Source organism: Glandiceps talaboti, chromosome 9 (assembly GCF_964340395.1).
Source record: "Glandiceps talaboti chromosome 9, keGlaTala1.1, whole genome shotgun sequence".
In the NCBI taxonomy this organism is placed as follows: Eukaryota; Metazoa; Hemichordata; class Enteropneusta; family Spengelidae; genus Glandiceps; species Glandiceps talaboti.
The window spans coordinates 18,471,334-18,489,218 of record NC_135557.1 but is presented as its reverse complement, the minus strand read 5'-3'; the positions used below and the strand labels follow the sequence as shown (position 1 = coordinate 18,489,218).

Sequence of the window (17,885 nt, the reverse complement as noted above, 5' to 3'; positions counted from 1 at the left end):
AATATTTTCCTCTCTTTGAATATGTACTTTAAAATCAATGTGAATTTCTCTTGAAGTTGAAAGGCTGAGGCTGCTAATTTCAATCAAATATATATATATACAAATGTAGTTGGACAGCGATTTATTACAGCAGAATAAATTTTAGTATTTCCGTTTCTATAAATAACAAAGTGCAAACATTTTTAAAACAAAAGTATTTAAAAATAAAAAAGTCGGTTGTTATAATTAAAATGTTATTGCTTTTCCCACAAATTAAATTGCTAATATATAGTAGATACATGTTATTAGGTAATGAGAGTCAGAAAAATAGCATAATGCTAGTCAAGTCTGAATCCATAAATACAGGAATGTTATAAAGTTACACTTAAATCTTAACCAGCGGGAAGTGTAAAATGGATATTAAATATAGAACAAATAGACAAGTAATTAAATACACAAAATACAATTAATGGATATAGTCTTTAAATGGGTGTACTGTTAAAGATAGAACTGCCCTATATAAAGAGATTTTGGCTAATCTATGCAAATGCGGGAAATTCAAACTGCTGTACAGAGCACTAGCTTCTAGGTCTTGTTTTCAGCATTTTTTCTGTGCTTCGAGAAACACAACACAGGTTATGTATCATGTACAAATTGTTTGTGAATGTCGTAGGATGGTAACTTGATACACAAATTAGTTGAAAATCAGTATGTTTGTTTCATAGAATGAAAAAAAACCCTCTCCAAATGAGACAATTCCCCTGCAAACAGCTGCTTAGATTGTGTGTCATTCAGGATCATTCAAATATGCGGCATTTACATGTGTAAAACCCAGATATAGGGAATGTTTATATTTTGGTGATTACTTGCCAGTGAGTAATCACAAGTTCTCCACCTCCCAACATACAGTCAGTCATATGCAAAAATGGTCTCAGGCGCCGCCAGTTGTATGTTTAAGGGAATCATGATCTGATGCCAGGTGGTAGACTGTGCCCTAACACCATACCTGTGGAAGTTATTGCAAATTTGCCTCTGTATGTATTGATTACCTTAGCTTGGTAGAAGGAGATTTCCCCCTAATCATGAACCTAGTACTATAATCATGAACTAATGGAGTGCAATAATCTGTAAGATGGTGAGATAACTCGTTCTTTAAAAAGTCATGTAATGAAAATACAAAGTTAAATTTGAAAAAATTGAATATATCAAGAATTTGCAGCTCACTAAATAAACCGCCGGAATGTGCAGAGATACAAGAAAAGTTTATATGAGAGCTCTATTTACATATTAAGTAATTGTTTTACGAATTCGGCGATATAAACGTTTGCTATGAAACTCATCTAAATTAACTAGTCACATACGTTTATATTTTCATTATGTAACTAAACAGCTCTATTGATTTAATAATAGATAATCCCATTACTCTTTAATTCTTTGACTTTAACACTGTCTATATTCATTAATCTGACAATTTCTTTATATTGTCCTACATTAGTACTGTACTGTAATATAACTAAACTTCACACATATTCATGTTGTATATGGTATAGTATATATTGTTTATATAATTCATGTCATTATGTGTGTTATTGGACAGAGAGTAAAACATGAAATGATCGTAATGATCATTGTATTTGCTAATCAAATAATTTTTAAACTAAATCTTTCAGTTCCTCCCACATCTGTAACTATCAGTGGATATTCATCACCTAGAAAAGAAGATGAGACATTAACTCTGACTTGTACAACAGGAAGTAGTAATCCAGCAGCTGAGATATCCTGGTATAAGAATGGTAATCCATGGAGTAGTGGTAATGGTGAGAGTACAAATACTGTACAGGATTCTAATGGTGAATATAATGGGCAAGAAAGGAAACAGGAGTTGGAGATCACTCTAAAGCCAAGTCACAATGGAGCACGGTACCAATGTAAAGCAAAGAATAGTCATTACAGTACTTATGAAGTACAATCTGCCAACAAGGAGATCACAGTATATTGTAAGTATATTACATTTGTATGAAGAATATGTCAAATGGAATCTTTATAAATACAGGAATTTAAATGAAGATGTGCTAGGTCGTAGTGCATTGTAAGTACATTGCACAATACAAATGAAGTACAACCAATCGTTAAGGAAATGTGTATTGTAAGTAGACCACATTAGAATGAAAAATATGTCAATAAAAATCTTTATTAAAGGAAATGGTAACATGGATGAAGTTATCAAATTTCTGCACTGTAATATTGTGAATGACATAAAAGTCTTTGGTGCGTCCAAATTTATCTGGAATGTGTTACATCAAGGAATGTATTTTCAATAAACTGTTACTGTTTTCCACTTCTTTTAAATCTAGTTAAACCATCGTCTGTGACACTTACTGGGTACACTAATCCTGTTAAGAGTGGCAATACCTTGATATTGGTTTGTGAAACAGAAAGTAGTAATCCACATGCTGACATATCTTGGTTTAAGAATGATGTATCTCTGACAAGTTCTACAATAGAAACCATAAAGACTTCCACAACCAGTGACAGTGACAATGGTGGTGAAAAAACAAGACAGGAACTACATATCACCTTAAGCCAATCTCACAATGGTGTAAGATTTCAATGTCATGCAAGAAACAGTCAATTTCCTATGAATACAAAAGTAGAGTCAGCAAACCAAGGAATTAATGTCTACTGTGAGTATACAACTTAATATTTGTATAAAAATAATCTACCAGTTTCATGATAGAGGAGTCGCCATGAAATTAATCTAATCTAATTTTCTTATATAGCGCATTCCATATAACTATCACAATGCGCTTTACAAAGCACAGAAAAACGAGTACAAAAACAGACTCAAGCAAAAGTCTCATTGAAGAAATAGGTCTTGAGACCTGATTTAAATGCCTGGAATGTAGTGACACTCTGCAGATACGATGGCAGAGCATTCCACAAGTGTGGGACACAAATTGAGAATGCTCTGTCACCATAATAAGCAGTATTGCTGAGTGGTTGGTGTAAGTAAATTTCATTCCGTGAGTTACTGCGTAAAACACGTATGGGGCTACGACAGGTAAGTAACCAACTAAGATAGCCAGGTACAAAACCATGAATTACTTTGAATGTTAAGCAGAGAATTTTAAATTCTGTACGGTGTTGTACTGGTAGCCAGTGTAACACTTTGAGAAAAGGGGTAAGGTGATTACACTTCTCTCTAATAACTAAACGAGCTGCAGAATACTGAATCATTTCAGGTTTCTGAATCGCATATGCTGGGAGGCCAAACAGTAATTAGGTGTCTACTGTTGCAATGCCATTGATATCAAAATTAAAGAAACATTAACAAGGTACAGTAGTATGAGATTTGTTTCTGTATCTTGATTTGTTCATTATCAGAAAGAGAAGTCTTCTATTTTTGAAGCCATAGAACCAACAATATGTTGTCAACTGATGGATAAAATATGGTTGTGACAAATAATTTCAAAATCATGCAGAATTTGATATCTACTCGAAACAAAAAGTCATCCTATGGCCATAAAATATTGCTGCTCACATCTGCTATAAATGTTAAGGTCACAAAATTAAAGGACATGCACATGTATGTAACTGTAGTACCAAATAATTGTACCAGGTTTGGTTGCAGATGAAATGTGGATGTGGGAAATGATGTAGTTGCATAGGCAGACAGATACATGGGTTATTCTCATTGTCCCTGTGCTAGTTGGGAGTCAAAAAAGAGGGCATGATTTATGACAAATTCTGTACTGAGACCTGCAGTCACTGAGTTAGGAACGGAAGTTTTTCACTGTGGCATATCTATTTATTTATCACTATCTTTTTATTTATTTATTTTTTGTAGCAGAGGTAAAGTTCCAGATAAATTGAACAAGAACAAGTTGACAGACACCTTTCACATAACTGACGGCAAACTAATAACATGCAAGTGACCTCCTTATCCTCATTCATTATATATTTATACTTTTCCAGTTCCCCCTTTGCAAGTGTCCCTATCAGCTGACAAGTTAAATCCAGTACAAGAAGACATGACCTTAACATTGACCTGCACAACAGAAAGTAGTAATCCAGTAGCTACTATCTCCTGGTATAAGAATGGTGAATTGTGGAGTGAAAGTGAAGGAGAGACAATGGGATCTGCTGAACAATCAAATGGAGATGATAATGGCAAAGTCACTACACAACAGCTCACCATTACATTGACTCCATACCATAACCAGGATATATACACATGTAAAGGCAGGAATGACCAATTCAGTGGCAATGTAGTGGAATCAGATCCAATCCAACTTAGCGTTCATTGTAAGTCATACAAAGTTTTTGTACAAATATATTAATGTTGCTTTAACTAACTTATCACAAACTTTGCCTAGCAGTATATCAGTTACTCCCATAGGAGCAAAAATTGGATTTTGAGTCATATATTACTTTTGAATTAAAAATCAAATCCCTCATATAAACATCATACAATGAAAAAGTAGCAATACTTGCATACATGGTTAATATTTTCAATGCTCATCATTATTAAATGTGAGACATTGCATCAATGAAAAATTGATTCAACAGTTCATCTATTTCTTCAATAATTTCGGAATATGAAATTATAGAACGTTATTCTATATGAGAAAACTGTATCTAAACATTAATGATACTTAGTATGTGTGTCATATTGTTTATTTAGTGAATGTCAACTAATGATCCAAAATAACCTTATTCAGATACAGTACAATCATTTTGAAATAAATGCACAGATACCAATATTGCTACTAATAATTAAGCAGATCAATTTCACTGTTAATGATGATAGAATCTGAAATTTACTGTTTTCTGTTGTGCTTGCCGGCCAGACAACACAAGACTTCGGCTCATAACTGTCAACAACATCTCATAAATGTAATCACTTTTTTCAATGATTTCCTTCTTCATATATACTTTAAAAATAACTACTATTTTTTTCATTGACGCAAGCAATAAGTTTATTTAAATATATATCATAATATGTTGGCCAAGTGACAAATCAGAATATATGATTGTGTTGAATTGATGACACTTTACATATGATGACTTTTAACATTGACCAAATTATAATTGCAACCACACAATACTTCCAAGCAAAAATGGCTAAATTTTGACTAAGTCTTGCATCAGTCTATAGTTATTTCAAGTTTGCTTCATTTTTAATTATATTATAGCATTACCAATTCCAGTGAATTTTGTGACATCATCGCTGTACATTATTACTGATAATGTACGCCGTTATTGGGCATCGCGGCCCCGGAACGAGCATAACAATACTCAAACAAACTTTGCACTCCATAATGGGCTCGGCTGTCGCCTCGCCCATTATGTCGTTCAAGTTTGCTTTCGTCCATTATGGGCTGGGAGGGCGAACATTATTGTTTAAATACTGTAAGTGTTGTTTGTAAACATATTTATCTTACTTGCAGACACACCGTTTGTTTTAAATGAAACTGAAAATTCAAAATCAGCAGCAGATGAAGGAGAACCAGCCACACTGATTTGTGAAATTGATAGTAATCCTGATGCAACAATAACATGGTACAAGGATGGTAATGAGGTGGACATCAATGACAAATTTTCTATCAAGGAATCAAACATTGGAACTCAATTTAAGAGCACACTTTTGTTGAACAGAACAGAGAGAATTGATCATGGAAATTATACCTGTAAAGCTGACAATAACATAGGCAGTGTAAATTTCACTGTTACACTACTAGGACAAAGTAAGTTATGTTTTTGAATTTTAATAAAAGATTGTAATCAAGCTTGTGATTACCTGCGAGAAGTATTCTGAATCGCCCCTGACTTTGTCCTATGTACCTTTTGGACATGTTCTGTTCCGAAATTGCCCTGAGCTCCTGTTAACATGATAACTAGTTTATAATAATCTTTATTTATACTGGATAGTTCTTTAAGCGGTAACAGGACAACTGCCCCCGGACAACTGCCCCCCGGACAATTGCCCCCGGACAATTGCCCCCGAAGGACAATTGCCCCCCGGACAACTGCCCCCGAAGGACAACTGCCCCCTGGACAATTGCCCCCCGGACAACTGCCCCCGAAGGACAACTGCCCCCCGGACTACTGCCCCCGAACGAAAAAAAAAACTAGTATTACAGATGTACGGGTTTGTACAAACACAAACACGAAGTCATTTTTTTACTGGAAAAGATTTATTTATTATCAGTTCAATACAAAATATACAGGTAACAAGATAGAAAACGAGTCAAAAGTAGAAAAAATATTGAGACTCAGAATGTACATTCTCGTAAGACTTTGGTGACAGTAAATGGTGACTCCAGTCATTTTACAAGTGATGAGAAGAAAGTTCGGTGAAGAATGCCAACTATGCTATATATATTCTTTCAGTAAATCCACTTTAAGTGACCGCTTGAAACTATGTCGTGTTGGTTCTTTCCTGATATTGTATTTGATGTCGTTCCATGTAGTTGCACCTGTGTTACGATCCAAAATATCGTATTTCGGAATTGTGGGAATAGATTCTACATTTCGGCATTGTAGGCCATAGGTCAGAAATAGACTGGCGATGACGAATCTGGGCAAACATGATGTAACTGAAATTCACATGATTGGTTTGAGAAAAGTATATAATAACTTTTATGATGGCGTGATCTTATGGTGTGATTTTCTATATTTAGTGGTTGTGTAAATTCCATTGTATTGGAAGTATTCTTAAAGTGAGAATTAAACATCCAGAAGCACACGAGCACTCGGGTAGGTGATTCTGGCAAGCCGAAATCTCTTCTCAGTCGTGACTAATTCCCGACTTGTGACCTGAACGATCCCGTACGAGAGTATGAGAGTGTGAACTATCCATACTTATACCGTTCAGCTCTACGACTCACAACACCTGTATATGATATTGATTGTTGTCCAACTGATGTCTTCACTGGCGGAATACATAAATTGCCCTGAGCCTTCTGTCGTGTATTGTATTCATTATTAAACAGCGTGCAATAATCGGTCATAGAGTGTGGTAAATTATTATGTATTAAGTCGTAAACAAAAACACCTACTAAATACTTGTGTAACTTAAACACGTCGAGAATTGTTAACTGGTTGAAAAGAGGAGAAGAATGTTCCAGAAAATTATGTGAATTACGGCGGTAAGTTAAATCATCATGCCAACATTTATGAATGACGTAACAATTATCACAGATAACAAGAGTAAAACATGTGAATGTAGTGAGTATAATGTACGCAAGTTGCGGCGGTACGTTGCCGACGGTGACTTTTTAATGATTGACAAACCCGTACATCTATACTAGTTTTTTTTTCGTTGGGGGGCAGTAGTCCGGGGGGCAGTTGTCCTTCGGGGGCAATTGTCCGGGGGGCAGTTGTCCTTCGGGGGCAATTGTCCGGGGGGCAGTTGTCCTTCGGGGGCAATTGTCCGGGGGGCAGTTGTCCTTCGGGGGCAATTGTCCGGGGGCAATTGTCCGGGGGGCAGTTGTCCTAGAATCTCTTTAAGCATATAAACACTTGTCTCCCAAGAAGTCCAGTGAGAGCCATCCCTCATGGGTTCAGTGTTAATGCAGGAGGAAACCGGAGTACCCGGGGAAAACCTGCATTGTTCGGTAGAGTCAAACTGAACGACACTCTTCTTACTTACAGCGTGGTAAATTTAATCGAACCCTGAATGGGGGTTCGAACCCCGACCGCAGTGGTAAGAGACAAGTGGTTTAACCACTCGGCCACCGACAACCCGTTTATAGTTTTCTTCTGACAACATTCTGTTGCTTCTGTCGATAATTATGTTTATTTGTTATTATTCAATAAAATCGTAAAAACATTGTGTCAAAATGAACATAAACAAACTTTTATTAGGTACGACACATCGTATATTTTCATCGGCGTAAACTCACAATACCTAAACTCATTCCTATCTTAAATTAGGTAGCACTCGGGGGCTGAAGCATAGGACATCATACGCATGACCCAAAGTTGAAATTGTCCATCAGTCACTTGTTAATTCGTAGATATATGCTTGCGATTTTTCCTTTGGCTCTGCATGTATGGATTCTACCTTGGTTTATTCAAATTGAGTCATATTCTTTACGAATACACACCAAATAGCTAGTTCGCGTATACTATTGTAAAATACAATGTATGGCCAATGATTTCACTTGAAGGATAAGCAGTTTGCGAAGGCAGTCAGTGTTTGTTACTCAGTGAGTTTCTGTAATTTAATATATAGACTATTATACAGTGAATGTTTTGTTGAAGTAAATAACAATCACAGAGCTCTAGGATTTGACTATGTAAACAATTTTTGTAAGTCTGAAGCGTCATTGAATTTAATTCCTTTCAGGTAGGTATATGTTGATTTAATACTGCAAATAGATCTGTCAATCAGTAAAATCACATATTGCCATGAGAGATAAATATATATGTTGATTCAAGATTACCGTTTTTAATCAGTGAGAATGATCTTATTGTAGGTGATCCAGATGCTCCAACAAACATTGAAATAAAATCAAGAAGTTACACTAGCCTAACTATTGAGATAATTCCTGGTTTTGATGGAGGAGAACCTGAAAGTATAATGTATTATGTGGAATATCACAACTCAACACATGAAGACTGGAAACCATGGCCATCAGATGGACAAGGCACTAGAAACACTCAAATGACAATTACTGATTTGACTGAAAATACTACATACGTGCTTAAAGCCAGAGCTGAGAATAGTCTGGGACTAGGACCTTACTCTAATGAATATACCTCTAAAACGTATGGTGAGTAGTTGTCTTATATGTAAATTCTATATTAATTTAGTAGGTACCATGTACATGGGAGTTACTTATAAGTACACCATGTCAGGACTATAAAGCCACAAACTATACAAAACATTACAATTTGATGTAAGCATAACTTGTATCTCATAGCAGATACTGGCAGTAAATTATATGTAACTGAAAACTTCTGTTGAATATTCACCTACAACTCCAATCAACCATCTTCTGAGAAGTAACACAACTGATCTCTGTCGATCTCTTTGTTATATCTAAGTTCGCTTGACTTGTGTATACCGGTTTAACCATGTTTATCTGAGTGGTTTTTCTGGTGTTAAAGATAGTTATATATACTCCTTTCCGATTTGTGCCCATTGTTTCAACTGTGCTCTCAATTTCATTTCCTCCCTATTGTTTCAATTGTGCTCTCCATTCCATTTGGCAGATACTTTTTTATTTAACGGGATACTTCCAAACAAAGAAAGTGTCCGCATACCGTTAATCCATGAAAGAAACTGTCCGCAGCTTGTTAATAATTTCTATGGCACTGTCCCACCTTGTCACTGTTACAATGCAGCCACAATATATGCTCCCCTGCCTAATACTGTGTAAAAAATCGCCCTTACCTTGGTGGGTCTCGAACACAATACCTATAGTTCTGTAGCTACCTATCTATCCAAAGACATGCTCTATAACCATTTCACTACAAAGTGACTTGTGCAGGAAGCAGGTTTCCATATAGAATCTGTTCATTGACTTGACAATGCATATAGTGCGGGGGCATATGGCAGATTTTTGGGTTTCGTGTGAAATTCATGTTAATTTTTGCCAACATATATCATTGTGTTCCCCATCATCTGAGCAATTAAAAAATATATGTTGGCAATTTTTATTTCAATATTAAGGGTAATTTTTGCAGCAATTTCATAAATGATGTAAAATCATGGTTTTTCTGTATATTGATGGCAAATTAAAATATGTGAACTGTACGATTGCTTTATATCTGTATAAATGTACTTATGGGCATCCTGTTGACGATAAACTTGTAGACTGTTGTATAATTTTGCATTTTAATCACAATATTATAAATTCTGGCTTATTTATTTGCATATCATTTGCATATTATGTATGATGCTTCAGGTTTATTTGATTTCCTGTATTTTTTGATGTTGCTGATTGCTATTCTTTCAAAAATGTACGCCAACCATGAATTATTTCAGTTACTTTGAATACTCTGGTTGGTTTAGGGAGCCTTCAGTATTTACAGGGGGCGGAGGAAATCACACATGGTCTGTTAAGAAAAACATGACCCTCCCCCCCCCCCATTCTCCATTCGTAAAAAGTGACCCTCCCCTTTGTCCCATTTTGTAAAACATGACCCTCCCCATGACAACTGCATATACTGAACGTTAATCAATATTCCCGTTATATGTATACATACACATTAAATCATTTTGACGCTGTATATTTGTACATATACTACCATTGCAGGAGTTATATAGAAACGCCTGTGATCAGAACGAAATAAAAAGTCTACTTCTTATCACTATCAAACTGACAAATATTGGTACAAAAACAACACCGGGCACGCCCCTCTGTTGTAGGTTCATGCACATACATGTACTTGTCTGTGGTTCACGCGACTCTTTTATCGGTTTGTCTGTGCCTGTGAACGTTTGTCATGTTGTAACATAACATTTGAGTGTAAGCTTATATAATGCGACGTAATAGTCTGTCTGGTCCTAAAAATAAACTTTCAGTGTATAGATTATATGTTGAGTTTTGGGCGAAAAATCGCCAACACACATGACAGTACAACAAAACATATACTAGTACACGACATTCAAATCTGCAATGAATACTTACAACAGATGTAATCGTGGAGTTTGTAGTTTAGCAACTCCGCTTGTTTACGGTCCTTTTCGAAATCTCTTGAACTGATTTTGAAATCTAAACGACAGAAGTCGCTTGTTATCAAGTGTACATACACACATTAAAAATATTCCTTTTCAGATCTGGCATCTGGTTTTAATACGTATCTACACATGTAGTATTGAATGCTGGACAGGTACATTCTACACAGGATATAGAGTCCAAGTTTAGGTCTACACAAAATTTGAAATTTTACCTCAATATTAGCATACAAGTTACATAAATTGGACCTCCTGCAAATATTAGATAGAAAAGAAACATCACTCAGTAAAACACCTTTAGAAACCTTCTGAATGTTTCACCCCCACTTTTGATCAATTGAGATACATTCTAGAGCAATGGAAAAAGTCAATATGGCAGCTACTTTAGAACGTTTTTGTTATTTGTTCTGTATTCTATGTTCTGTAGAAATATCATGTTAAAAAGTAAATGAATCGTTGTTAAAGGCATTTCATGAGGGCTCATTAATTTCCCACTTTGCAATGGTGTCAAAATGAGATAGACTTAGTCATCAAGTTGGCATGTGACTACTTATTCCCAGCAATAAAGGTTATTTGTGTATGGGAATTACCAAAAGATGTAGAAGGGTACATTCCATGTTGTTTTTGTTGAGGATTTGAATGTCAGATTTTATTTGAGTAATAAAAAACTTGGAATGATGGCTAACAATGCAATAAAATTTGATTTAAGATACTATTTTCTGGTGGGTTGGTGGTTGGGGTTGGGTGGTACATTAGAATGTGTCTCTGCTGTTACTTTCAACCTTTATTCATGACTGACCAAGAGAAAGTTCGTTGCGTAATCGAATGTAAGAGTGCCTTCACGCTGAATAACTAAACTAAATATGTATATATTCATATTGTTCCTTTGAAATATTAGAAAAGATATTCTTCAGATACTGAATTTATCATCTTTATTTTATGCTGTTTATCCTGTTTTATTTTAGAATTTCGATGAAATAACGTAATCAAATGTAACAGCGGAGAACACATCTTTTCATGTTGTTCCCTTGAATTGACATGTAACTCCAACCAAATAGCTACACTAGTAGAAACGTAGACAATGCATACGACATAATGGCGTGAGTGAGAGACTAGACAGTAGTTTTGAATAAAAATAATTGGGTCTATTCACTCGAATACATAACTTTGTATAGTAACGATTCAATTGATGCTATGCTATTGATCAAAAAATATGTTTATATCAGATGTAAACTGAATGCCTTCAATAAAGGCAAAACTTTAGATTGCTGTTCCTTCACGCCTTGTCGAAAGAAAAATTCTGCGCTACCAGACATGATATTGCATATCCATTAGTTACTACATCAATAAATAAAACGTAGCTTTGGAACTTATTGTTCATATCCTCTTTTGTAAAAGTTGAGTTTGGTGTATTTTTAACCCGCTGTAAATTTCACTAGAGTCCACCATTTTAGTTTCACTATACGAAAAGTCATATTTGACCATGTCTTTCCACCGGGGTAAATCTTTAGCAGAGGATGTGTAAATGTGGTGAGTATGAGATGAAGTGACACCTTTGACTTAATTCACCCCCGGTGACCTCTCCCCTGGGGGCTGTGAACAGTCAAAAGTGTCACTTTGTCTCGTACTACCCCTTGACAGAGATGGTAGTTAGGTGGGTCACAGGTATGGTAAAGGTTGGGTCGTGCCAGTAAAATCAATTTAATACTAGACAATAATTTTGAAAAAAAAATAATCAGGTCTACCACTCAAGTAGTTGTTTTGTCAACTATTTTTTTCCTTGTTACCACGTCTACTCAAATAAAACCTACCTAAGAGTACCCATCCATTCTCATTCAGGCTACCAGCCTACCATCCACAGACACCACCACACGATCTAGGTTAGTGTAATCTGTTCACCTTAAGCTTATGAGATTCGCCAAGTTTTATTACAAAAGGGCGATGGATATATTCACTTGTTTCAAAGATGGTAGACTGTAATTTGCTAGTTAAATTTCAGTAATTGTACGTGTATTAATGGCTTACAGCTCGATGTAGTTTTAGTGGAGATTCGACTAACCCTGGGCTTCGCAACACTGTTTCATAGCTGACCCCCACCGGCTACCTATTCCGAATATATGCATTTTATTGTTTCGATACTGAGAGGTATGACATGCCAAAATATACATGTACTAGTATAGTGATATTTTCTCTATTTTATCGATTAAGTATAATATCTATTGCGATCAGAAGTGCATATTTTTAATCAGCTCACACATCCATATAATACCAGAGGATGAGTGCATTCTTAAGATCTAGCGTAATTACTGAAAATCACTAATTATGCAAATAACTCATTAAAATTACAAGCTATACGGTATTATCAAACTTTATGACACATGCACTTTGTTATCATTAATGTATGTACTAAATTACTTCGATTCATAATCATATTTTAACATTCTGAATGACTTAGAAATGGCAAGTAAAGTCAGAAGGAACATTTGAACTGTTTGTTTTATTGAATTTGCCCAAATTTCAGCGATAAAAAATAATTTTCATTCACTCATGGTTTTCCTAACCCTGCCATATAGGGCGTCGATTTAAATTTTTTTCATCTAATTGAAGACATTTAGGGTCGTTTGGGTCATGAGAAACAGAATTAAAGCTGCCCTTATATATACCTACCAATTACTGTTGTTATCTTTACAATATACATAATGTTCTGACTGTTGCTATGGACATGGTCTTGTTGATAGGCATATTTCATACATGTTTTGATATTTTTTTTGGCCTGACTAACCAAAAATGTTGTTATCTTTGCAAAATATACTGGCATTAATGGCTGTTGCTAAGGCCATATCAATGGAAGTTGACTATAATCACATGGATTCATTGGTTTTCATTGCCTAACCAATGGTTAAGAATAGGGTCTTGGGGCCACATTTTATTTTTAGCCCCCTAAGACTAATTTTGAAGATAAAAATTGCCAACATGTATTTTTTTATATGTGGTCCTATAATGAACGTAACCATACATGTTTCATAAAATTAACATGCATTTCACACGAAAACCCATATGCCCCTGCACTAATATGTGCACCGGGGTTAATGACAGAACTACGGATAGGTAAAACGGAAGTACTGGTCGATTTGGGACTGTCATTTTGTTACGGAACGAGTCCTTCCCAGGTTCTTAGATTTCACACTGAACCTTTGGGGAAAACCTCGGATTATTTGGCCGGACTGGGACTTCTACAGTGAATTTTGTAATTAACATAATAACGGGTAAGAGGTTACGTAACAGATAACAAGTAGATAACAAGGTTTACTTTCCGGTGAAAAACCTAAAAACTCGTCGAATTAGAAGTATAACTTCGTTATAGGACACGTCCTCGGCCATTAACTGAAAATAATGACACATTATAGTGTTGATTAAAGTTCGATTAGTTTGTCCTGGGCTGCGCCTTGGACAAAACAATGGAGCTTTACCCAACACTGTACCATTATTTTCATAGCTGTATAATTGGGGACCTGGTAGGAAAGAGTGAATGATTTAATCATACACGCTTATAAAGGCTGCAATGGATTGTATGCTCCCCAGGGAGTTGAGGAAGTATAAAGGGTCGTTGTGCCGCTATAGTTCCGAGCCAGGGTTAATAATTGTAAAGCGCTTTGAGCACCCAGACTGGGTGGGAAAGAGCTATATAAGAACCAACATTATTATCATGACAAATGGAAATAGTGGTTACCATAACATCCAAAATAGCCCGTCTTTTATTAAAAAGGTCCTCTCTTAGAGTGAGTGAGTGAGTGAGTGAGTGAGTGAGTGAGGAATGTTTTCTCACTCAACTCGACAAGAGGAAACGGTTCCCTCTAGTTAATGAATGTGCCCGTTCTGTTGTCATCACCCGCCGATTGTTACAGTTATAACATAAATTGTAGGACATGTTGACTTCATTTTTTTGTAAATCTATCATATAACAATACAAATTATGAATTCAACATTTCTTGCGAAAAAAATGTCACCAGCAATAGTGAATCGAATTGCGTATAGAAATAAAATTTCATTTCGCAAAGGAAAATTAAAAAAAACCACTGTAATGCGTATATATAAGTTTATAATTTATATAAAATGAATGTTCAACCACTGGTGCACTGACAAACATTTCTTTTATGTAAAGACGATGCTCCTAATATAAAACCCACTGAACAATTGTCACACATACGAATATTGTAATTATTTTACAGGTAAACCATTGGTTAACTTTGATGATGGAAAACTAACTTGGACTCTCCATGAAGACCCACACTTTGTGTGTGTGAAAGTTGAAGCATTAGCTGGTACTGATGAATGGATAATTGAGAATGAATGTGTGGATGTTACGATAACTGAATATACAGTCAATGATAAAAGTGCAACATACAGAATTACCTACTGTGCTATTGGTGGTGAATGTGAAGAGTCAATGTTCGAAGCTATCGGAGGTATGTAGTAGAAATCGCGTTTACATCATAAAACTGATTTAATGTAAAAATACAGAGGGACATTTTCTTACAAGCTTCAATATACAGTACTATAGTGCCTTTGATTCAAATAGTAAATGATATAGGATATTTGTCGGGAATATGAAACCTGTACACGAGATCCATGTTACATGTTGTAAAGTGACGTCCATGCCTAAACTTTCATGAGTAAGACTTCTTAGTTTCTCCACCGACTACATACGTGTACCATTCCATGATATTTTGAATCACTCCGCTTTTGATTAAGAGAAAACATCCAAGAGTGAAACGAAATTCCAACCTTTACCGTATGAGAACAATGGGAATGTAAATGTTTTTATGTTATCATTTTATTTCAGTTCCATCATCTCGAAATAGCTCATCAAAAGTTGGACTCATAATTGGAATCGTACTTGCACTGGTGGTTATAATTGCAACTGTCTTGGTTTTTGTCCTACTGTATGTAAGGAGACGAAAACAGGAGCGTAAAACACATGAAGATGGTAACTATGCCCCCTGACTGACTGTCTGTCTGTATAATAATAATGTTGGGTTCTTATACAGTGCTTTCCCACGCCGTGCTCAAAGCGCATTACAATTATTACCCCTGGCTCGGATCAGAGCGGCACAACGGCCCTTTAGTTTTCCTGAACTCCTTGGGGAGCATACACTGCATTGCAGCCATTTCCGCGCACAGGATTAAAGCCTTCACATTGCAACCTACATCCTACTAGGTCCCCGATTATACAGCTGGGTTGACTAAGGCACAGTCGCGTTTCAAATCATGCCCAAGGACTTTAGCCACTCAGAAACAAACAGCAGGCAGCGATAGGGCTCGAACCTGTAGATTCCAAGCCGGTCACGCTAACCATTCCTCCATCATGACTCTATGTATGTATGTATGTATGTATGTATGTATGTATGTATGTATGTATGTATGTATGTCTCTGTGTGTGTGTGTGTATGTATGTATGCGTGCATGCATGTCCGTCCGTCCGTTCGTCTTGTCAGCCAGGCAGCCAACCATACATCCAACTATCCATCCACCGACCCATCCATCTACTCATTAACCAATTACCAATAAGTAATATTTCAATCAACTGCTGTATAACGTATGTATGAAGTGAAACTTGAAATTGTATGTAATTCAAATAAGTACTAAGTACTAAATTACTAACAAAAACAGTCATTCCGTAAAACATACTTTTATATCTTATTTTGTAGTCAATGAACTTGAGGAGAAGCCATATGAAGATATAACCAAAAGAGTTTCAACAGGTTAGACCCATTATATATATATATATATATATATATATATATATATATATATATATATATATATATATATATATATATACATACACACACTCTCTCTCTTTCTCTCTCTATGACGTAAACCAAGGTACGTATGAAACAATTATTTAGAATAAGTCTATGATGCTCTGTTATTAATATTGCATTTACAATCAAATATAGATATATGTATACATCATATATATATATTTGTGTGTGTTTACCTCACAGAACACAACAATGCGGTACATTATGAAAATGTACATAAAGGACTGAAAAATGAACAATTTGAAGTTGATAACGTGAATTCAAAGGTAAGTTAAATGTCATATCAATGTCTATATTGTTCACTGTTACGTTGGTTTATGGCTAATAGCGGAGTTGTCATAGTTTATTTCTTTTCATTATATTGCAATAGGTCGTACTAGAGGACAACACGTATGCTGCTTTAACACCCGCAAAGACAGAAGAAGGATTATATATGAAACTCGGAGATATGGCTTTAGAAGTTCCGAAGGATCGTTTGAAAATTAAGACTGTTATTCATGTAGGAAGTAATCATAGCATTGCCAGGGGTACTGCTGTACATATTGGTGGTAACGAAGGGTTTACTGACGTGGCTATAAAGATGCCTAATGGTAAGACATGTTATGATATCAACGTATCAAAAACTCCGGTTAACTTACACATTGTCGAAATATTTTTGACAATAAAACATTACAATAGACACCTAAGTTGCTTCTTTCCGTTTGAAAAAGGGAAACGACGTGAAAAAAATTCTTTTTAACCCATCAATTTCAAAGAGATAAAACAATTAAACATACAGTTCAATTGGTAGAGCAGGTTATTCATAAACTAGATTTTTATGATACATTTTGGTACAAACACGAGCTCAGATTTATGACGTTACACATTGTTTTTGTATGTAGGAAGACACGATTAAGTGGATGTATCCAGGATGAGGTCTCACTCCTTACCCATAAGTTCACCACATCCTTTGGTTTAAAGTTAAATAACGTGAAAATTTAAGTTGTATCACTGTTAGAGTGTTAACAATGAACAGATAGTTGCACGTGTTTGTATCAATAGCGGCAAGTACTAGTACACAAAAGTCAATGTAGATGTACCCTAGCTGTACGGCCTCTACGTTTGGGTACTGCATAGCGTTAGTTATTTTACTGAACAGTCGTTTTCGTCAAGGTATTCTGTACTATAAACAGTAATGTAGTGTCTGTGTTTAAAAGGTGTCTGGTTAATATGTATTTATTACAGACAATCTAGATGAAAATGCTGAACTAGATATTACAAAGGAAATAGAATTACTGAAAACCCTGCCAAAACATGCGAACGTAATCGACATTCTAGGATGCTGCACAAAATCATGTAAGTCTTTTCCACTACTCGTTATAGCTTTAGATTTGTATTGAATCCTGGAAACA

At 35.5% G+C, this 17,885-nt stretch overlaps 2 protein-coding genes across 2 annotated transcripts in view; both read left to right on the top strand.

Moving 5' to 3' along the window:
- Positions 1-17,885, top strand: part of LOC144439702 (uncharacterized) — a 90,580-nt gene that overhangs the window by 41,028 nt on the left and 31,667 nt on the right. The window lies entirely within an intron of this gene.
- LOC144440414 (uncharacterized) overlaps positions 1-17,885 on the top strand; it is a 29,336-nt gene that overhangs the window by 7,142 nt on the left and 4,309 nt on the right. The window contains exons 5-15 of the mRNA XM_078129785.1: positions 1,650-1,976; positions 2,334-2,663; positions 3,955-4,284; positions 5,430-5,726; positions 8,463-8,759; positions 14,899-15,135; positions 15,513-15,656; positions 16,378-16,431; positions 16,678-16,760; positions 16,865-17,084; positions 17,719-17,829. Coding sequence (XP_077985911.1) covers positions 1,650-1,976; positions 2,334-2,663; positions 3,955-4,284; positions 5,430-5,726; positions 8,463-8,759; positions 14,899-15,135; positions 15,513-15,656; positions 16,378-16,431; positions 16,678-16,760; positions 16,865-17,084; positions 17,719-17,829 — 2,430 coding nt within the window. The remainder of the gene's footprint in view (positions 1-1,649; positions 1,977-2,333; positions 2,664-3,954; positions 4,285-5,429; positions 5,727-8,462; positions 8,760-14,898; positions 15,136-15,512; positions 15,657-16,377; positions 16,432-16,677; positions 16,761-16,864; positions 17,085-17,718; positions 17,830-17,885) is intronic.